The following is a 17,880-nucleotide window of genomic DNA, read 5'->3' as shown; positions in this document are numbered from 1 at the left end:
GTTATTTGCACCATTGACTTCAGTCATGTTTGATAAATTAATACCAATGTGTTGCCAGTTGAAGTGCCTGTCAGCGTCACATAATGTTCCCTTGCTCGGGTATGAGACATTGGAATATGCGCTGATAACAGACACATGTCACACCACAGCAACAATATCTATCTCAGATTACCAGAAACAGGTTTATTCCCTGAGAGATGATTGAGTAATCTCGCCCGCCCTGTAAACACATCACTGACATGCCTCTGTGTTTTTGACAATGGCACAATCACAGCAGATAGAGAAACAGATAGAACGACTGAGCGGCTGCAGATCATCTTCCTGCAGACTTGTAGAGTCAGTGTCATGCTGGTGGCAATGAAGCAATCAAGTTGCCTGTCATACATACATGTGATATCTGAGGAGAGGTTGTGTCCTGCAGGTAGAATCAGAAGGTTAACGCTGCATTTGGTCTTTGAAAAATACTTGAAGGGATTAACTGTACCGTGTTACTTGAATGTAAGTTCTGTTGATTCAATAACGTTATGCAACCTCTCACTTTGACAGATGAAATGTTAACTTTTTTCACCTGTGGCTGATATGGTGTGTGTGTGTGTCTGTGTGTGTATTGTTGTATTCAGCGCCCCACTTGAAACATAAATCAGATTGTGTTCTGTCATGCTTTAATTTTATGTCCTTATATCCTTCCAAGGGGCCGTAGACAAGTTTGCTTTTAGCTAACTTTGATACATTTAGGGATGTGTGCATCTGGTCAACATCCTCGCTAGTCAATGAGACTAATTATAAATACTTTTATGAATGTATTTCCAAAATGCCATGTGGTTATATGTTGTGTCTAAGCTGTAGTGTTGCCACCAGGCGGCTGCAGCTCAGGTTGATGGCTTCTGCCAGAATGCTTTGATGCTCTGCAACCCGGATGTAAACAAGCACAGATGTCATCTCATAGCATTGTCTGTATTTTGATCTAGAAAATAGAGATAAGTTGAATGCATGCTTTGTCTGGTTAAAGTGGAGTAATGCAGGGCGCCGTTGGCCTATAGTCCTTGTTGCAGTGGTCACAGGTTCGACTCATTGCCTCGACCATTTGCTGCATGTCTTCCCCAACTCTCTACTCCCCTCTTTTCCTGTCTCTCTTCAGCTGTTCTATCAAATATAGGCAAAAATGCCCCAAAACATAACTTTAAAAAAACTGGAGTAATGCATAACCAGCACAGGCATGTGGACGTTAACATGAGAAGAGGACTGGGGGCTGGTGGTGCTAGCTCTGCTAACCTTAGTCACTCTCTGCAAAACCAATTAGAAGCCGTTTATCTGCAGACTCAGTGATTCTGTTGAGCTGTGTTAAATAAATTGGGGTTCATTTTGAATGTTTCACCTCTACACTAATCTACTTCTTATCCAAAACATCTCAAATAAATGTCATTGCTCTTTAACAGTCTCAATGTTTTCCATTAAACGATTCCAAGACTTGGATTTACATGATTCTCAATCTTAATAAGGCGCCCCCTTATAAAAAATAATTAGACCTGATTCTTGAAAAATGACTAAAGTAGGTCAATCTCTCCACCTCTTTGATGAGCACATACTTCACTCTCTAAGCAGGTTGTGCACTGTTTAGTTTTACAGACTCATCATCTGTGAACGAGTCATATGACTCATTAAGATGCCATACAGACGTACGCAGAGACAACATCTGGCCCCGCAAGCAAACACGGAGGCCCTACAGAGTGTTTGTCTCTGTTTCCAGAGTGTCGCAGCGGCGGCGGCGGGGCCACGGTGGGAAAAAACACTTGTTTATAAACACGACAGGCAGGCAGGTTTTAGTGGAAATTTTCCACAAGCTGTGGGAGGATATGACTCCAGTGTTTCAGATGTCACGGGACATCACACTGTACATATTTGGTAAATTGTGTCTGTTGGGTTTAAAGAAGGTGGGTGGTTTGGGTCCAGTAATGTGACTTTTTTCATGGACGGACGCCAACTAGGCTGATAATTCCCGAAAATCACGGGCACTGTGTCACCATGTTTCAAAACTTCAGCAGTGTTTACTCTGTTTTGAAATGTTTTAATCCCTTTGTAACATTTGTAGATGTTATTTTGAGTGTTTGCTACAACAAATGACAACAATAATATGCTTTACTTGAGAAAACTTTGTCTCTTCTGTCCAAAACTCTAACTTTGGATTTGTCTCTCTTGGTTTTTCAACAAGGGTTTAAGCAGGCGATAATCTAAGCCAGGGGTGTCCAAACTTTTTTCAAAGAGGGCCACATATGATGTTGTCAGAATACTTCAGGGCCAGTGGCTCCTACTGAGACTTTAGAATCATAAAAGTTATATATGAAATATTTAATAACAATTATTTTATATTTTTTTCTCAATAAATCAGTAACTAGGAAGTCCTCAGTTCTCCACAAGCCATGTAAACATTAGCAAACTTTATCTTCTTGTGTAGAATGTTTTTCCTTCGGGTCGGGCAATGTGGGGAAAAATATTGTCTCATTATTTTCCTATGGCAGGATCATGATCTGGATTTCATCACACTTCTATTCCATGTTGTTTTTAAGACTTTTCTGACCAGCAGACAACATTTTAAGAACTAAATAATTCTTGTCCTGCATTCTGAACTATTTTTCATCCACCAAATTTTGCCTTTTCTGCACAATTTCATAATTTAGATCTTGTCTTGTGTCCTCTTTTGTGTCTTCTGAACTTTTAGTGTTCATCAAGAACATTTTCACATCATGATGAAAACATTAATTTGAAAACATTTCAGCTTTAAGAGTTCTTGTGTTTCCTCCTAATTATATTCCTGCAGAATATCCAGAGCTTTGAATTTATAAAACTAGTCCATATGAAGCTTTTTGAGACATTTCTGGATTGACTTTAGTTTTGTTAGTGTGCTTGAAAGAAACTACAAATGTACAGATGATTCAGAATGTGATTAATTTCTGTGCTATAATAACACATTTTAAGATGGAAGCTTGGGGCCGTAATAAATGGACCTTGGGCCGCAATTGGCCCCCGGGCCGTACTTTGGACACCCCTGATCTAAGCCAATACATGATGTCATTTATTATCATCCAGACGTTATCCAGGACGGGAAAGAAGGAGTTTGATGTCTTCTCTATCAGTGTGGAATGAAAATACTCTTGTAGTTGGAAGTGCAAACAAATGAAGGCTTTTCTAAGATGGACGATATGGGACTCGCACAAAACTCTAGACAGCTGCTTGGAGCTGGAATCACAAAGTTATTTAGGTCAAGATTTAACAAAAGGAAAGTCAGTGGCTACAGAAGCAAACAGAGACACATTATTTTTCTATGTTTCAGCAAACCACAGCACATCCAATCAATGAGAAAATGTTTACACGACAGCATAAATCCACTTCCTGTTGTCGTGGTGTGTGTGTATTTTCTTTTAACTCAGCAGATTTGTATGTTTTTGAGATTCTGCAGAAATGCACAATCGCTGAATTACTTGTTACTTTTGGCCTGTTCTCTCAGAAACAAATAAAGCTCTTCAAAATGCATCACAGGATCAGATCTCTTGTGGCTGTATAACAATGAAAACCAATGGTCAGCAGCTGCAGAGAAGAGAAGACGAGTGGAAAAGTTCCTGCTTTAACCAGTCCGCTGTTTGTCTCCCTGCAGGTGTGTGAGCTGGTCCGCTTCCTCATCGAGAACTGCAGCAGCGTCCTGGGAGAAGACGTCACCTCGCTGTTCAGAAGCTTCAGCCAGAAGAGCAGCAGCAGCGACCACGGTTCAGGTGAGATATCACGAGAAGAGAGGGAAGAAGCAGAAAATGAATAAAAGATGCAGAGAGGGAAGCCAAATTCTCAGTTCTGCTCCTCCACTGCTGGAACGGCATGCACGGTATTCATCCCATCATTTCCTAGCAGTCACGTTTCTAAGTCAGGCCTTTTGGATAAACATGTGGGGATGACGAGTTCAGACGCACGTTACAGGAACTGTTTGTGTCCTCAGTTTTCCCAGAAGTGCAACAAATAAGTCACAAATATTAATCCAAATATTTAACCACACTCGCAACAAAATATAAACCTTGATCCTTTATCAAAATGACATTTCTATTGGGACAAGCATTTAACTGCAACTCCTGTTTCTAGTCATAAAACCTTCAATGTAAGTAGATTTTAAAAAAGCATGCATAGTATATTCTTCCCCTCCTGCTCTGCTCTAAATCTGTTCCCTTGTTTCCTGAAAGAGCTTGTTAGCTGAAAGCGTGTTGCCCTTAAATATACTGCAGCTCATCAGGGATGCAATTACAAGGTTTCGGCTCCTTCAGACGTGTTGATTGGGGTCAGCAGGTCGACCTGAGGTAGTTTAAGTGATTGCCAGGGTCACGCCGTTAAATATCCTCATTCATAAATAACTTTAACTCTTCTCCTCACTCTGTAAATAATCACCAGGAGGTTTAAGGAGCGCTCAACACTCCGTCCCCTGTTCTCTTTCGTGAACGGCGATGAACTGTGACATTGTTCGTTTAGCTGAAGTCACGATTCTTGGTTTCTCTCAGACTGACTTCACTGTTTTTGAGCTTTTATGGATAAAGTTTCCTCCAGAGGGATTAACAGTCTAAAGGATATATAGTGAGGTTTGGTTTGTCACAACTTAGATGCCCATTTTAAAACACCCTAAATTGTGACAGGTAGCCATGTCCTAAAGCCAAAAATATTACGTCATTGATACTTTTGTAATTACAAGGATTATAAGTTGGAACATTTATCATCATGATGCATTCAATGAGACGTCACCCTATTAAAATAATGGCTCAAGTCATTTTTGACAAAAATGAAGTTTTTGGCCTAAATCATCTCTTGATGATTCTAGCCACCTCTGGTGAAATCACCTTAATCCTTTGTTGAAAGGATTATGCTCTTTATGCCATATAGGACAATGGCCTATGTCAAGAGTGTGACTTAGGCCATTTTATTCTTGTCCTAAGTCAACATTTTTTATTCTGAAGGATAAAATGTCTGACTGCCTCAAGAAGCAAGAGAATCTATAGTGCAGAAGAAGCTCTAAACATGATTCTTGAATCAGTTTCTACCAGTGAGTGATAAGGTTTACTATCCACCTGACTTTTGTTCAATTTAAGTTAGAGTTATTTACGTTTTGACTTTGCTTTATGGAATTAAAGGACAGTTAATAGTCTGGTTTCAAAAAGTTGTCAAAACTGGATGTTGGGAAACGGGTTAAGTTCCATAAAAACCCAGCAAAGAAGACCTGGAGAAGTGAGGAGAGGGACTGCCTCCTGACTAATTTGATTTACCTGACATTTGTTTAATTAAACTCAGGTTAATTTCAGTTTTGAGTTTGCACTATGGAATGAAAGGGCCGTTTAAGTCAGGTTTAAAGTTGCCTAAGTCACACTAGGAGGTTCGAAAATTGGCCTAAGTCACTTTATTCTTTAATGTTACATAATTGACACACAACGTTCTATGTATTTCAACAGTCATCCACTGTCAAGGTCTTTCTGATTGAAATGATTAATAAATATCACATGCTCTGCATTTGGTAGGGTTTTTTGAGTTTTCCCAAAACAAAAAAAAAAATGACTTAGGCCATTATTTTAATAGGGTGAAGATTTGGATTTCCTTTTTAATACTTTTTAAAACAAGTCAAATTTGTATCTGTTTGCATCCAGTGGAGTCGCCCCCTGCTGGTCATTAAAAAGAATGCAGGTTAAACACTATTCTGCATCAGCTTCACTTTTGGAACCAAAGGCGTCATCCACTTCTTTAACATGTCTATGAAATGTATTGTTAAGTTGGATTGGGATGTAAAGTCTAACATCTGTCCATTCTTCTTCTTCCAGATGTGTCGTCCTTCCAGATGAACGACTCGTCCTACGACAGTCTCGAGAACGAGCTGAACGACGACCCCGAGTCTCCCTACCAGGAGCAGCTGCCGCTCCGAGACAAAGACAAGCCGGACAGCCGCAGCCGGGACTCCGTCATCACCCTCAGCGACTGTGACCCCGATCCAGACCCTGACTCTGAACTCCTCCTGCAGCTCCCCCCGCTGTCCAGACCCAGGAGGTTCAGCCCTGCTGTCCGACAGCCCCGCACCCGCCAGGCTAATGGACAATCGCAGGGTCCCAGGAGGCTGAGGAGGAGCTCAGAGCCCGCTTTGGCTGTTGCAAACAACGGACCAGCGGGAACAGTGACAGTCCACATAGATACCGACCACGTCCCCTTGAGGAAGGCGAGTTATGATGCTGCCATGGACGGGGAAGGGGAGGAAGATGAGGTGTTTCTGGAGCAGGGGCTCAAGGGGCTGCAGCTTAAAGAGGAGGCAGTGGATAAAGTTGAGAAGGCAGGAGTCAAAGTCCAGAATGGTGGGCGGAGAAAGTCAAAGCATGCTCCACCACCTCCTTTGCGTCTGGATGCTAGCTGTTCCAGCCTGTCGTCCCCAGCGACGTCACCCACAGGCTCCTCCCTCAGCTCCTTAGACTCCGCCTTCTCTCAGTACTCCACTGACTACACCACCAATGGAGTGATCTCAGTGGTTGAGCCTGCTCCTCTTTCCCCTCTCTTTCCTGGGAGGCCCCAGGTGTCACCAAGGGGCTCGCCTCCTCAGAGGGAGGGCCCGCTTCATTTCCTGCAGCCCAGCCCCCCCTCTCGGACCGGCCAGAACCCCCAGAACTCTCATGGCCTCCACCCCAACACGTGGCTCAAGAAAGACCGCCACTTGTCACTTAGGCAGACTGAAAATGGACACACAGAGGAGGACTTGCCTGTGGTTAATGGTAAAGTCCATCCAACCACTAACGGCTTCTCCACGAGCACCCAGGGCGCCATGACCACGAGTCAACGCAGATCTAGCAGCCCTCCGTCCTACCAGCAGGCTCTGCTGCAGCTGCAGCGCACTCGCTCACCTTTCTACAGGGGGACTGAGAAACCTCTGACGGTCAGAGAGCTGAGACAGCTCCACGACCAGACCTGCACCTACAGACCCTCCAACAACCCCGCACCTCAAACAGGAAGTGAGGTCACTCAGAGGGTGGTGAAAAACGATTGCCTGCAGCCCCCACAGGGTGTTTTCTTTGGACAGAGCGCCACCACCCTGGTCCTCCAGAGGCAGAAGTCCCACTCTCTGACTCCCTCCACGGAGGGACAGAAAGGGAGGAAGACACTCCCCCTCCCCCGCCGAGCCTCTGAACCTACCAAGGTTGGAGCGAACTCTCATCCCTCCTCCAGCCTCACCCTGGACAGACCGCGCTCCTCTAAAGGTCAGACCCAAAACGGCGGCCTGAGGGTATCAGAGGTGGAGCCAAACCACGCAGAGCCACACTTCTGCCTGTCTCCCTCCGCAACCCGGGCTGTGCAGGACTATTTTTCCTCCCAGGGTCAGGAGGATGCAGACGTCTGCTTGAGGAGGAGTCAGGAGGTGGCGCTTGCGATCATGCAGGGGAAGAAGGAGTGGCAGAGCAGGAGGTGCAGTGACCCTCGGGTGGATGAGTTTGAACAGCTGTTTTTCGCAGAGGAGTCCTACGTGTAAATACGAACTTTGTACAGACAAACTGTTTATAAGAGACTCACTTTTTAATCTAATGTGTGTACAGACGTCTCCAATGTTGATGTGATAATAATCAGCCAAATACAGCTTTGTTTTTCTGAACAGGAATCATCCCAACACAAGTAGCTGTTGCAGTTTATTCTAATGGTACATCCAAGGTGTTAGACTTTAAAGGTACAGGTTCACTGTTTGTGTTCACTGTGTTTGCCAGGGGAAGGAATAATCTCAAACCTTTTAGAAGATTTAAAAGCATCTCTTGTATTTTCTGGTGAAGATGCATTATTGCCCTGCAGTTAAGACCCTTGCAAAATATTAAATGATGCCAGGTTGACTAAATTAATACAACAAAGATGTGCATTTAAATTGGACACATGAGTCCCTAATCCATCTTTGACATGTGCTGTCAAAACAGTCCAGCGTTGCAGCTCTTGTGCCAAAAACTTGCTCCTTTGAAAGTATTTGTATCTGGCAGCATGTCCTTGATTTGCTCTGGAATGTGTCATCGCTTCAGAGCATTGAAAAGGAAAAAATGAAAGAGAAGGAGTTGAAGAAATGAAAAAGAAAGTCCTTTTCAACTCTTCAGAGGCTTCTCATGGTCACTTTTTAAAAGCAAAATTGAAATCTGAACATTTTTTGTACATGATAATACTTTCCTTTCACCAAGGTCACAGAGTCGGCACAAGTGCTTGCTAACGCTGCTCCCTTCAGCCGTAATGACAACAACATGGCGGTGTTATTGCCATGACTTCATACTAATACAATGAAGATGCTTTTTACCCCGCTGTCAACAACACCTGCGATGTTCTCTGGTGTGCCAAAGGCGTGAAGTTGCAGGACAGATGCCCCTGCTGTACATACTCGTAACATGTTGGACTATTTTAACAGCATTTATATATCTTTATTGACCAATTACTGTCTGTAAAGTGAGACATGTTTCGTCCTGAGAGAGTCATGTGTTTGTGTGTCTGATGTGGTGATACAACAGGGCTGGTATTTATTCGTATTGAGCAGAGTCTCCGGACACACAGCACGCAGTGTTGTCGTGCCGCTCTGGTTTATATCTGTGTGACGTGGGAAGGAGGGGAGGGGGGGGAGGGAGATGGAGATGGACTGTGAGTGTGTGTTTGTGTGAAAGAGAGAAAGAAAGAAATATAATTATTGTGTCCTGAGCTGGATTGTGAGAAAACATGTGCCATTGAGGGAGAGATTTCCTTTATTGCTGCGTTTATAGCACTTCATTACTCTCACAGAGAAACTCTCTCAGTCTTAAAAGAATGACGAGGACACGGCCTGTTGTGTGTGTGTGAGTTCACTCCAGTTTCTAAGCAATTGAAAAGCAGTTCACTTCACTGTATTCATCCTCATTTCACCATGTTCACAAAGCAGGCTTCTTCTATAACATCTCACAAAGAAAACTCTGACATCTGTGTTCCAGGTTTCAAGTGGTATGTATGCAGATGATCTAAAAGACATCATGATTTTGAATATGGTGAATACATAATGCTTCAGTACAATGCTGTGCAGATTGATTTAGGTGACACTTAAAGCTGCAGTTGGTAGGATTGGGTTAAAAAAAACTGTACTTATTTTGTACTGTGTTTGGCAAAAAAAGTCATAACACTCATCAACAGCCGTATTTTGAGATTATGGCGAGATCTCTGTATTTTCCTCTGCCTCTGTATCCAGCCATCTATAAACTCCAATTGCTCCCGTCAGCTTTGACCAATCAGAGCCACTCTCCTGATTGCTCCTCCTACATCACCCTGATTGAGCGTGCACTACGATCTGTTTGTGGGCGGGGCTTACAGGAGCAGAGAGCGAGGGAGAGGGAGAGGAGTGTATTAGAAATCTCTCCCTGAACTGGTGTTTATTCCAGGACTACCAACAGCAGCTTTAACACTAAATGATCTAATATAAGTGCATGAAAAATTATAAATTACATAATGTCAGCAAAATGTAACTTCCCCAAGTATTGACTCAGTGTTATTATGAAACTACCGATGATCTCACACGCTGGAATAAGGCTCCCGTCACGTCCAGTGTTGCCATTAAAATGGTCTCAAAGTACTTCCTCCTGTATTATTTTAAATGTTTTCTCCATCACAGTGAATCGTGTTCATCTTGTATAGTTCTTCATATTTATGATACAGAAATATCTAATTATATATATAAATATATTACCTTGTAACTTTGGTATGTCGTGTTGTGTGAGAAAAAAATCAAATGTGTATTTTTGTACATGCCAATTCTGCTGCTGCTGTCTCTATAGAAAGTATATTTGCTACGAAACGCAACATTTGTATATTGTGTACATCTGATGTCCAATGCTCACGAGAACAAAGTTTCATTGATTTTAATAAATGTTGCTCTTGTGAAACTACTCTGTGGATCATGTTGAGTTTGTTCTTTGGTGTGTGTGGCGTCTGACATGTTTCTGCAGGGTGGGATAAAAGAGGAAAGACTGATAAAGCAGCTGATGCAACTTCAGTGTTCTGAATTATTTCAGTACAACCAATACAGTATAATATTTAACAGTCTTTTTCTGTTTTTAAACACACACACACACACACACACACACACACACACACACACACACACACACACAACCGCCCTCCCACCACCCCACTCCCTCAAACCCCAGCTCAAGTTAAGAAAACAGAATGTAAAATAAAATACAATACAATCAAGTAATACGTACTTCAGTGTTCTGTTGAAAGTAACTTTTTATTGAGGATAAATATTAAAAACTTGCAAATTACGTCACATATAGGTTTATGAAGAGAGGTTTCAGAGCCAAACGATGGTGGTCCTCATGGCCAAATTCCACCAGATCCATGTCATTCATCTATGATCCGTCAAATCCGGATCTGATAGGTTTCTATCCTATTCAATGTGTTAACTTCCACTGGATCCACTCCGTTGTGTTCCGGCTCCGTCTCTGATCTGGCACGCCAGAGCCCTCAGGATCACATACTCAAGACTTGAGTAGCCGGATGCCGGAGCACGACGCATCAATCTCAACAGAGCAGATGGAGCGGGACAGGAAGTTAGGCACCAAAACAAAATGAAAACATCCGGTTAATTTTCAAAATAAAACACTCTGTGTTATCACCAGATCGTATTTCACTTAACTACAACAACAAACCGTCATGATGAGCGGAGCCAGGCCTGGAGTCAACAGGTCAGAGGTTTTCAGAGGACCAGAAAGACAACATGGATGAGGAGAGGAGGAGGAGAATCCATGATTCAGTCACATGACTCTAGCTGTCCGGCGGTCCTGCTCCGTGCTGCGTTCTGAAAACGCAACTGGTGGGTGTTGACAGACGAGAGAGCATAGAGACGGACCACAACGGATCTGAGACGGACCAGACACAGATCTGGTGGACGTCCCGGGTCATACTGCTTACTCAACCTTACTGTCAGTCAATCCAGAAACAGACTAACAGGTGGAGTTGAAGGGGGCACCAAGCCTCCTGGCAAATAGCTAGACCTGTCAGTCAACTCAGCCAGGCCCCTGATTGTACAAACTTATGGATGACTCTTGAGATAAGTCTCAGTATCTTTAGAATTGAATTGAATTGAATTGAATTGAATTGAATTGAATTGAATTGAATTGAATTGAATCGAATTGAATCGAATTGAATTGAAATGAAAGCCTTTATTGTCATTGTACATAGTATGAATGAGATTTGGGAGAGCAGCTCCTTTAAAGTCTAAAGAAATGAGTTCTTTTTGTACCAGGCTGTGAACATGAAAATTAGCATTTAACATGGGTGTTAATGGGGATTAATTGCCTTTTGGGGCCAGCCTCAAGTGGACATTTCAGCAATTCATTTTGGCCACTCACTGAGCTCAGTGAAGTAATCAAGCCAGAGCAGAGTCAGGTGTGTGTGCCTGATTGCCCCTGATTGGGAGCAGGTGTGGGAAGCTTATATTTACATGTAGACTCCAGTCCTGTGCTGACTCATTAGCTCACCTTCAGAGTTAGTGAGAGGAGCTCTTCTGGGATCTCAAGAAGAAAATAGTTGAGTTGAAGTTAGGTGAGTCTTTTGGTTATCTTCTAAGGCACCTCTAGTGCCCTGTCTGTTGTTAAAGGGTTTTCCTGGGTCTCCCTCATACCTCAGTTGCTCTGCAGAGGTGTTTTAGATTCTCTGTTATCATTGTAAAGCTTTGTTTAGGGTTTTGGAGTCTCTTTCTATGAACCTTCCTTGTTTTGGTCCTGACAATAGGAGGTTCCTGCTTGGTGATAATATAAAACATTTCATTCAGACAACTCACGTTACTTTAAGCTGTAGTTTATTATTACAGCATACAGTATCTGTGTTTGGCGTCTATGTTTCTGAACATCATTACTACTCACTACTTTGATGCAGAAATTGAAGAGTAATGAGATAGGCCTAACCCCCCTCGGAGACTACAGGTGGATGCTTGGGAGGAGGTGGGGTTGAAAGTTTGCAGCTTAAATGGACCGTCAAATGAGAGGATGTTTGGTCAGCTGATAGAGAGGAAGACGTGTCAGTATGAATCAGTGCAGCCCGAGTTGTCTGCCTGAACTAGCTTTCAGGCAACATTTTTCTATCTTTACCCAGACTGTCTGAGGAGACATAAAACAGTATTTATATAGGATGAAACAGAGTAAGTCTCAGATTCGCTGCCCAATAAATAACATAAATACATATATATTCACCTCCTATCTGCAGAGATCACATCTCTAGAATAGAATAGAATAGCATAATAATAATAATAATAATAATACATTTTATTTATAGAGCAGGATGCAGAAAAACTGGTCCATGCATTTATCTTTAGCAGACTAGACTACTGTAACAGGGTCTTTACAGGACTCCCTAAAAAGTCCATCAGACGCCTGCAGCTCATACAGAATGCTGCTGCTCGAGTCCTAACAAGGACCAACAAAGTAGACCACATCACTCCAGTTCTTAGATCCCTACACTGGCTTCCTGTCTGTCAGAGAATAGACTTTAAAATCCTGCTGATGGTTTATAAAGCACTGAATGGTTTAGGCCCAAAATACATTGCTGATCTGCTACTACTTTATGAACCACCTCGACCTCTGAGGTCATCAGGTACTGGTCTGCTTTCAGTCCCAAGAGTCAGAAGGAAACATGGTGAAGCAGCGTTTAGTCATTATGCACCACATATCTGGAACACACTCCCTGAAAGCTGCAGGTCTGCTCCAACTCTCACCTCTTTTAAATCAAAGATTAAGACTTTCTTATTTGTCACTGCCTTCCTATCTTAGATAATTTTAACCCACTTTAAATTAAAATTTTAATGTAATTTTTATAATATTTCTAATTTTCCTTTTCTTTTCTGTTCTATCATATTAGTCATTTTAGTTGTGTTCTTTTATGCTTGTCTGAATGTCTCCAATGCTTTTAATGTTTTAATGTAAAGCACATTGAGTTGCCCTCGTGTATAAAATGCTCTATACAAATAAAGCTGCCTTGCCTTGCCTTGCCTAGAAAAGCGCTTTAAAAGATTCTCCAAGCGCTTTACAGGAAAATAAAATAAAATTATACAATAAAAGGAAAACAGTACAAAAGCAAAAAAAAATCAAAGAAAAGCAAGGCAGCAAAATAAAACAAAACAAGAAAAAAAAAATCAATCAATTCTAGTTTAAAAGCCTTTCTAAATAGGTGTGTTTTGAGTCCGGATTTGTATTTGGTGAGTGAGGGAGAGAATCTGAGGTGTTGGGGGAGAGAGTTCCAGAGGGTGGGGGCAGCAACAGAGAAGGCCCTGTCCCCCCAGGTTCGGTGCTTGGGTTTGGTGAGAGGGGTGAGGAGGTTGGCGTTGGTGGAGCGGAGGTTGCGGGAGGGATTGTATGGCTGCAGAAGGTCGGTGAGGTAGGAGGGAGCTAGATTGTGGAGGGCTTTGTAGGTGATGAGGAGGATCTTGTACTGAATTCTTGAGGGGATGGGGAGCCAATGGAGGTTCTGGAGGACTGGGGTGATGTGGTCTATGGAGCGGGAGTGACTGAGGAGGCGTGCAGCTGAGTTTTGTATGTATTGTAATTTGTTGAGGAGGGTGTTGGGTGTACCGTAGAGGATGCTATTGCAATAATCGATAGAATGCCTTTATTGTCATTGCAACAAGTGCAGCGAAATTAAAAGGTGCCGTCTTCATTAGGTGCCATTTAAAAGAGACAAAAACAATCAAGGTATAAAAAGTAATAAATACAGGAATACAAAAAACACTGTCATACACACACAACATACAAATCAAATCCCAGAGCAGGAAAGTTCACACTTGAGAGTGAATAAAGGATGAAAGCATCAGCCTTATAGCTTTCATATTTCATTCAAAGTTTTATGATCAAATGAGCTGATTGTATCTTAACTGGACTGTTTGGATTCATTTAATCCAAAAATTCCTCAGAGCGTGACATGCCATGAAATTTCAACATCGACTTCACTGGGCGATAAAGTTTGAAAATAAGAAACAGCAGGCACACCAGAGCAGCTTAAGTGGCCTGAAACAGGGAATATGCAGGCTCTCAATTTTTCACCATGAAGTCAAAGAGAGCTGCAGAGTGTCGTGCTTTTTATTTACAGCTTTCAGTATTCCTATAAAAGTTCCTTTCAGTCCTAGTTTTGTTCTTAAAATGTTTGATATTTAGCAGAATTCAGACTAAGATTAACAATGCACGGGCGTGGGATACACAGTTAGTGAGGCTGAAACAGTCAGAGGATTACACAACCCTCAAAGTTTATGAGGGTCTTTTGGTTCCTCGCTGACTGCGGTTAGCAAACCCAAAGTTTGTTCAAGCCTTTTGATTTATGAGCACAAACCTGATATGGAAATTTACTGCCTGGAAAGTTCGAGAGCAAAATTTACAAACACGGGAATCAACTGTGGCTTTGTGATTGTTTTTCTAACTTAAATTTATAATCTCCTTCTGAAAGCCATGAGCGCACGGTTCAACAAGAAGCAGAACATCAGGGTTGGCTCATGTCTAAACTCTGTGCTGTCAGAAGCAGCAGAATTATAGACTTGAAGCATCAGTCCGAGATGTACAAATGTGGCTCCGCTGGTCTGAAGCTCCTCAGGTTGTTCTGCAGTTTAGGTGATGTAAACCTAAACACATCTTCGTTACATAACCGGAATGTCTCCAATAAAACCCAGAACTCACACTTCACCAGTCTCCTTACAAGACTTAGGTGTTTGTGCTCTGTGGATGCGCGCAGCAGATAATGACAGGGTGCGTGTCTGTGCAGCTTTTATTCTCTCATAACTTTTCTTGTAGATGTTTTTACAGAGCTGTTAAATATCTCTCTCTTCCTAGAAAACTCAAACAATCCCAAACACCTCATGCTTTCCTTAGGTTACACAGACCTGCAAACAGTGATGTAATGTTCCCTTTTAACATACCTGAAGCATACATCAGCTCGGTTGTTACTTAAAGGTGACATATCATGCAAAATTGACTTTTTAATGGTTCTCTACCTGAAATATGTGTCCCTGGCATGTCTACAAACCCCCCGAGAATGAAAAAAATCCATTCTGCCCCTGTTCTGATTTCTCCACCTTTCTGTAAATGTGTGTGAAACGAGCCGTTTCAGACTTCCGTGTTTTTGTTACGTAACAACAATATCCGGTCTGTCACGGAGTCAGAGCTCGGAGCTTGTTCAGCCCATAGACTGTATAAAATAATACTGAATCCCTCCCCCATTTTTCATTCCCTGCACACGTGTGCTAACAAGGAGCTTAGGAGGGAGGCATGCTAGTTGTAGGCTGTCTTAATAAACACAAAGGTCGGTTTTACTCCCCACGTCTGCAGATTTGAAGATCTAGTGGATGATTTTTATTTATCATGGATAAGTGCTAGCGCTAGTTAGCGTAGCTACATAGCTACATGTCGTAGCTGCAGCTGTGTACCAAGACACACGTCGACATACTGACAAATAAAACAACAAGAAACATAGAATCTGTGACAAATCCTTCAGAAAAGGTCCCGCTGCCTTTCTGGCAGAGGTCGGTTTTACTCCCCACGTCTGCAGATTTGAAGATCTAGTGGATGATTTTTATTTGTCATGGATAAGTGCTAGCGCTAGTTAGCATAGCCACATAGCTACATGTTCGTAGCTGTGTACCAAGACACACGTCTACATACTGATAAATAAAACAACAAGAAACACTAAATCTGTGACCAATCCTTCAGAACGGTCCTGCTACAGGCGCCTCTCCGTCAGGATCAGATTCTGGATCAGATTCAGAGGGTTGAAGTAACGTGATCTCTGAGCAGCCGTGTATATTCAGCCAACATGTAAACATTAGATCAACGTGCTGGACAGCCGAGGCACATCCACTTCCTGAGGGGGCGTGGTCAGAGAGAAAACAGAGTGTTCTGAGGAGGACTGAAGAAGAGGGTTTTTCAGGCAGACCAAAATCTGAATTCAAAGTGTTTTTTTGAGCATAAACTTTAAAGACATGTTTTTGGGGACCTCTTAGACCAATATATATTGATGAACAAAGCGTGATATGTCACCTTTAATAAGAAGGGTTTGCTCAACGTCTGTCTGTGGGCGAGCCTTTTTAACAGCAGAGTTTATGTGAACACTGAGATAGTGAGTGTCTATGAAGTGTGTCCTGTCATGTCAGATTCTTGAATTGTCAGCAGCAGGTAAATCAACCTGGGGGACCGATTCCCTTCATTGAACTATGGAGACAGGCGACAAATGAAAGGAGGGACCGACATTACCTGATGTGAGCGATCAAAGATTAGAAAAGTGCCAAAGGAGTACAGAACATCCACCAGTCTGCCCCGGGTGAGGGAGTGCAGTATCTCAGGGCGTTGTTGATGAGTGAGTGAGAGTTGACAGAGATTGACATGTGGGTGTGTGCCGTGTCAGAAGTAATGAGGACCTTTTACTGGATCATCGTCGTGAAGAGGGAGCTGAGCTTGAAGTCAAAGTTTTGATTTACCACTCGGTCTAGGTTCAGGCCCTCCCTTCTGTTCATGAGCTGTTGGTGGCCTTAAAGACAGGATCAGGAACTTGCATTGAAAGAAGCCAGTTGAGGTGGTTTGAGCTCCTTTAGAGGTCTCCCAGGCGGATCCAACAGGAGGGAGACTTCAGGGTAGACCCACAGCTCTCTGGAGGGATTACAAACCCTATCTGATCTGGGAAATTCGCAGAATACCTCAAGGTGGATGTCTGGGTCAACTTGAATGGATGGATTAATAAATGTATAGATGAATGATGCATGGATTCATGGATGGATAGAAAAGTGGATGATGAATTGAGAGATGGAAGGATGGTGGATGGTGAATGGATGAAAGGCTGCAAGCATGATGAATGGATGGATGAAGGATTGATAAATGGATGATGGAGGGATGGATGGATGGATGATTAATTGATGAAAGGCCACATGAATGAAAGCATGAATGGATGGAATGAGGGATGGATGATGGATGGTTTGAATAGGGATTGATTGACAGATAGATGGATGGACGGATGAATGAATGCATGGATTCATGGATGGATGGATGGATGAATGAAAGGATGAATGGATGGAATGAAGGATTGATAAATGGATGATGGGTGGATGATGAATTGATGAAAGGCCACGTGAATGAAAGCATGAATGGATGGAATGAGGGATGGATGGATGAATGGAGAGATTGAGTGATGAAAGGATGGATGATGGATTGATGGAATTGATGGATGGAAGATTGGATTGAAGGATGGATAAATGGATGATGGGTGGATGGTAAATGGATGAATGAAAGGATGAATGGATGGAATGAAGGATTGATAAATGGATGAGGGCTGGATGTAATGGGGGATGGATAAATGGATGGAAAATGGATGATGAATGCATGGATGGACGGAAGGATTGAGGGATGAATGGAGTGATGGATGGATGGAACTCCACCACCTCCTCTAAATATCATCACTTCAAGCTCCAGAAAACCAACATCCATCCAAACTCAAGTTTTCATCCACGTAGGAAAGAAACTGATGGGTGTTATTAATGTGGCTTCATCTATTCTGTATACAGTCTTTGGTGTATCCTCACATTCCATTTAAAGTTGCCCACAGAGTCTCCTCATCTAAGTTTACTCTGATTACATTTTGTTGTCTAAATTAACTACTTAACTTAAATAAATGACTGTTGTACTCATGTAGCTTTAGGGGTTTAGTCTCTCTGGACAGTGTGAGATAAAAGTTTAGAAACAAAGACTCACACAGTGGTATTCAGATCTAACCTCACCTCATGTGCAACTGAAGTCAAAGCTGGCATTCATGGTATGTACCAGCCTTCTGTTTAACATGAGTAATGCAGCCGTCAGCAGATAACAGCAGACACCCTTTTGAAAG

The 17,880-nt window shown here is 42.5% G+C and overlaps 2 protein-coding genes across 3 annotated transcripts in view; both read left to right on the top strand.

Annotated features, from left to right (window-relative positions):
* LOC117820705 (rho GTPase-activating protein 20-like) overlaps nt 1-9,917 on the top strand; it is a 99,213-nt gene extending 89,296 nt beyond the window's left edge. For both annotated transcript variants that reach the window (XM_034694586.1, XM_034694587.1), the window contains 2 exons: nt 3,650-3,764; nt 5,835-9,917. In XM_034694586.1, the coding sequence (XP_034550477.1) occupies nt 3,650-3,764; nt 5,835-7,519 (1,800 nt within the window). In that variant the 3' untranslated portion in view covers nt 7,520-9,917. The remainder of the gene's footprint in view (nt 1-3,649; nt 3,765-5,834) is intronic.
* Nucleotides 9,918-11,514: 1,597 nt separating this feature from the next.
* LOC117820210 (radixin) overlaps nt 11,515-17,880 on the top strand; it is a 118,218-nt gene continuing 111,852 nt past the window's right edge. Inside the window, exon 1 of the mRNA XM_034693923.1 lies at nt 11,515-11,577. The gene's annotated coding sequence lies outside the window, so the exon portion shown is untranslated. The remainder of the gene's footprint in view (nt 11,578-17,880) is intronic.

This window comes from Notolabrus celidotus, chromosome 10 (assembly GCF_009762535.1).
Source record: "Notolabrus celidotus isolate fNotCel1 chromosome 10, fNotCel1.pri, whole genome shotgun sequence".
In the NCBI taxonomy this organism is placed as follows: domain Eukaryota; kingdom Metazoa; phylum Chordata; class Actinopteri; order Labriformes; family Labridae; genus Notolabrus; species Notolabrus celidotus.
This window is presented reverse-complemented; position numbering and strand designations above follow the sequence as displayed.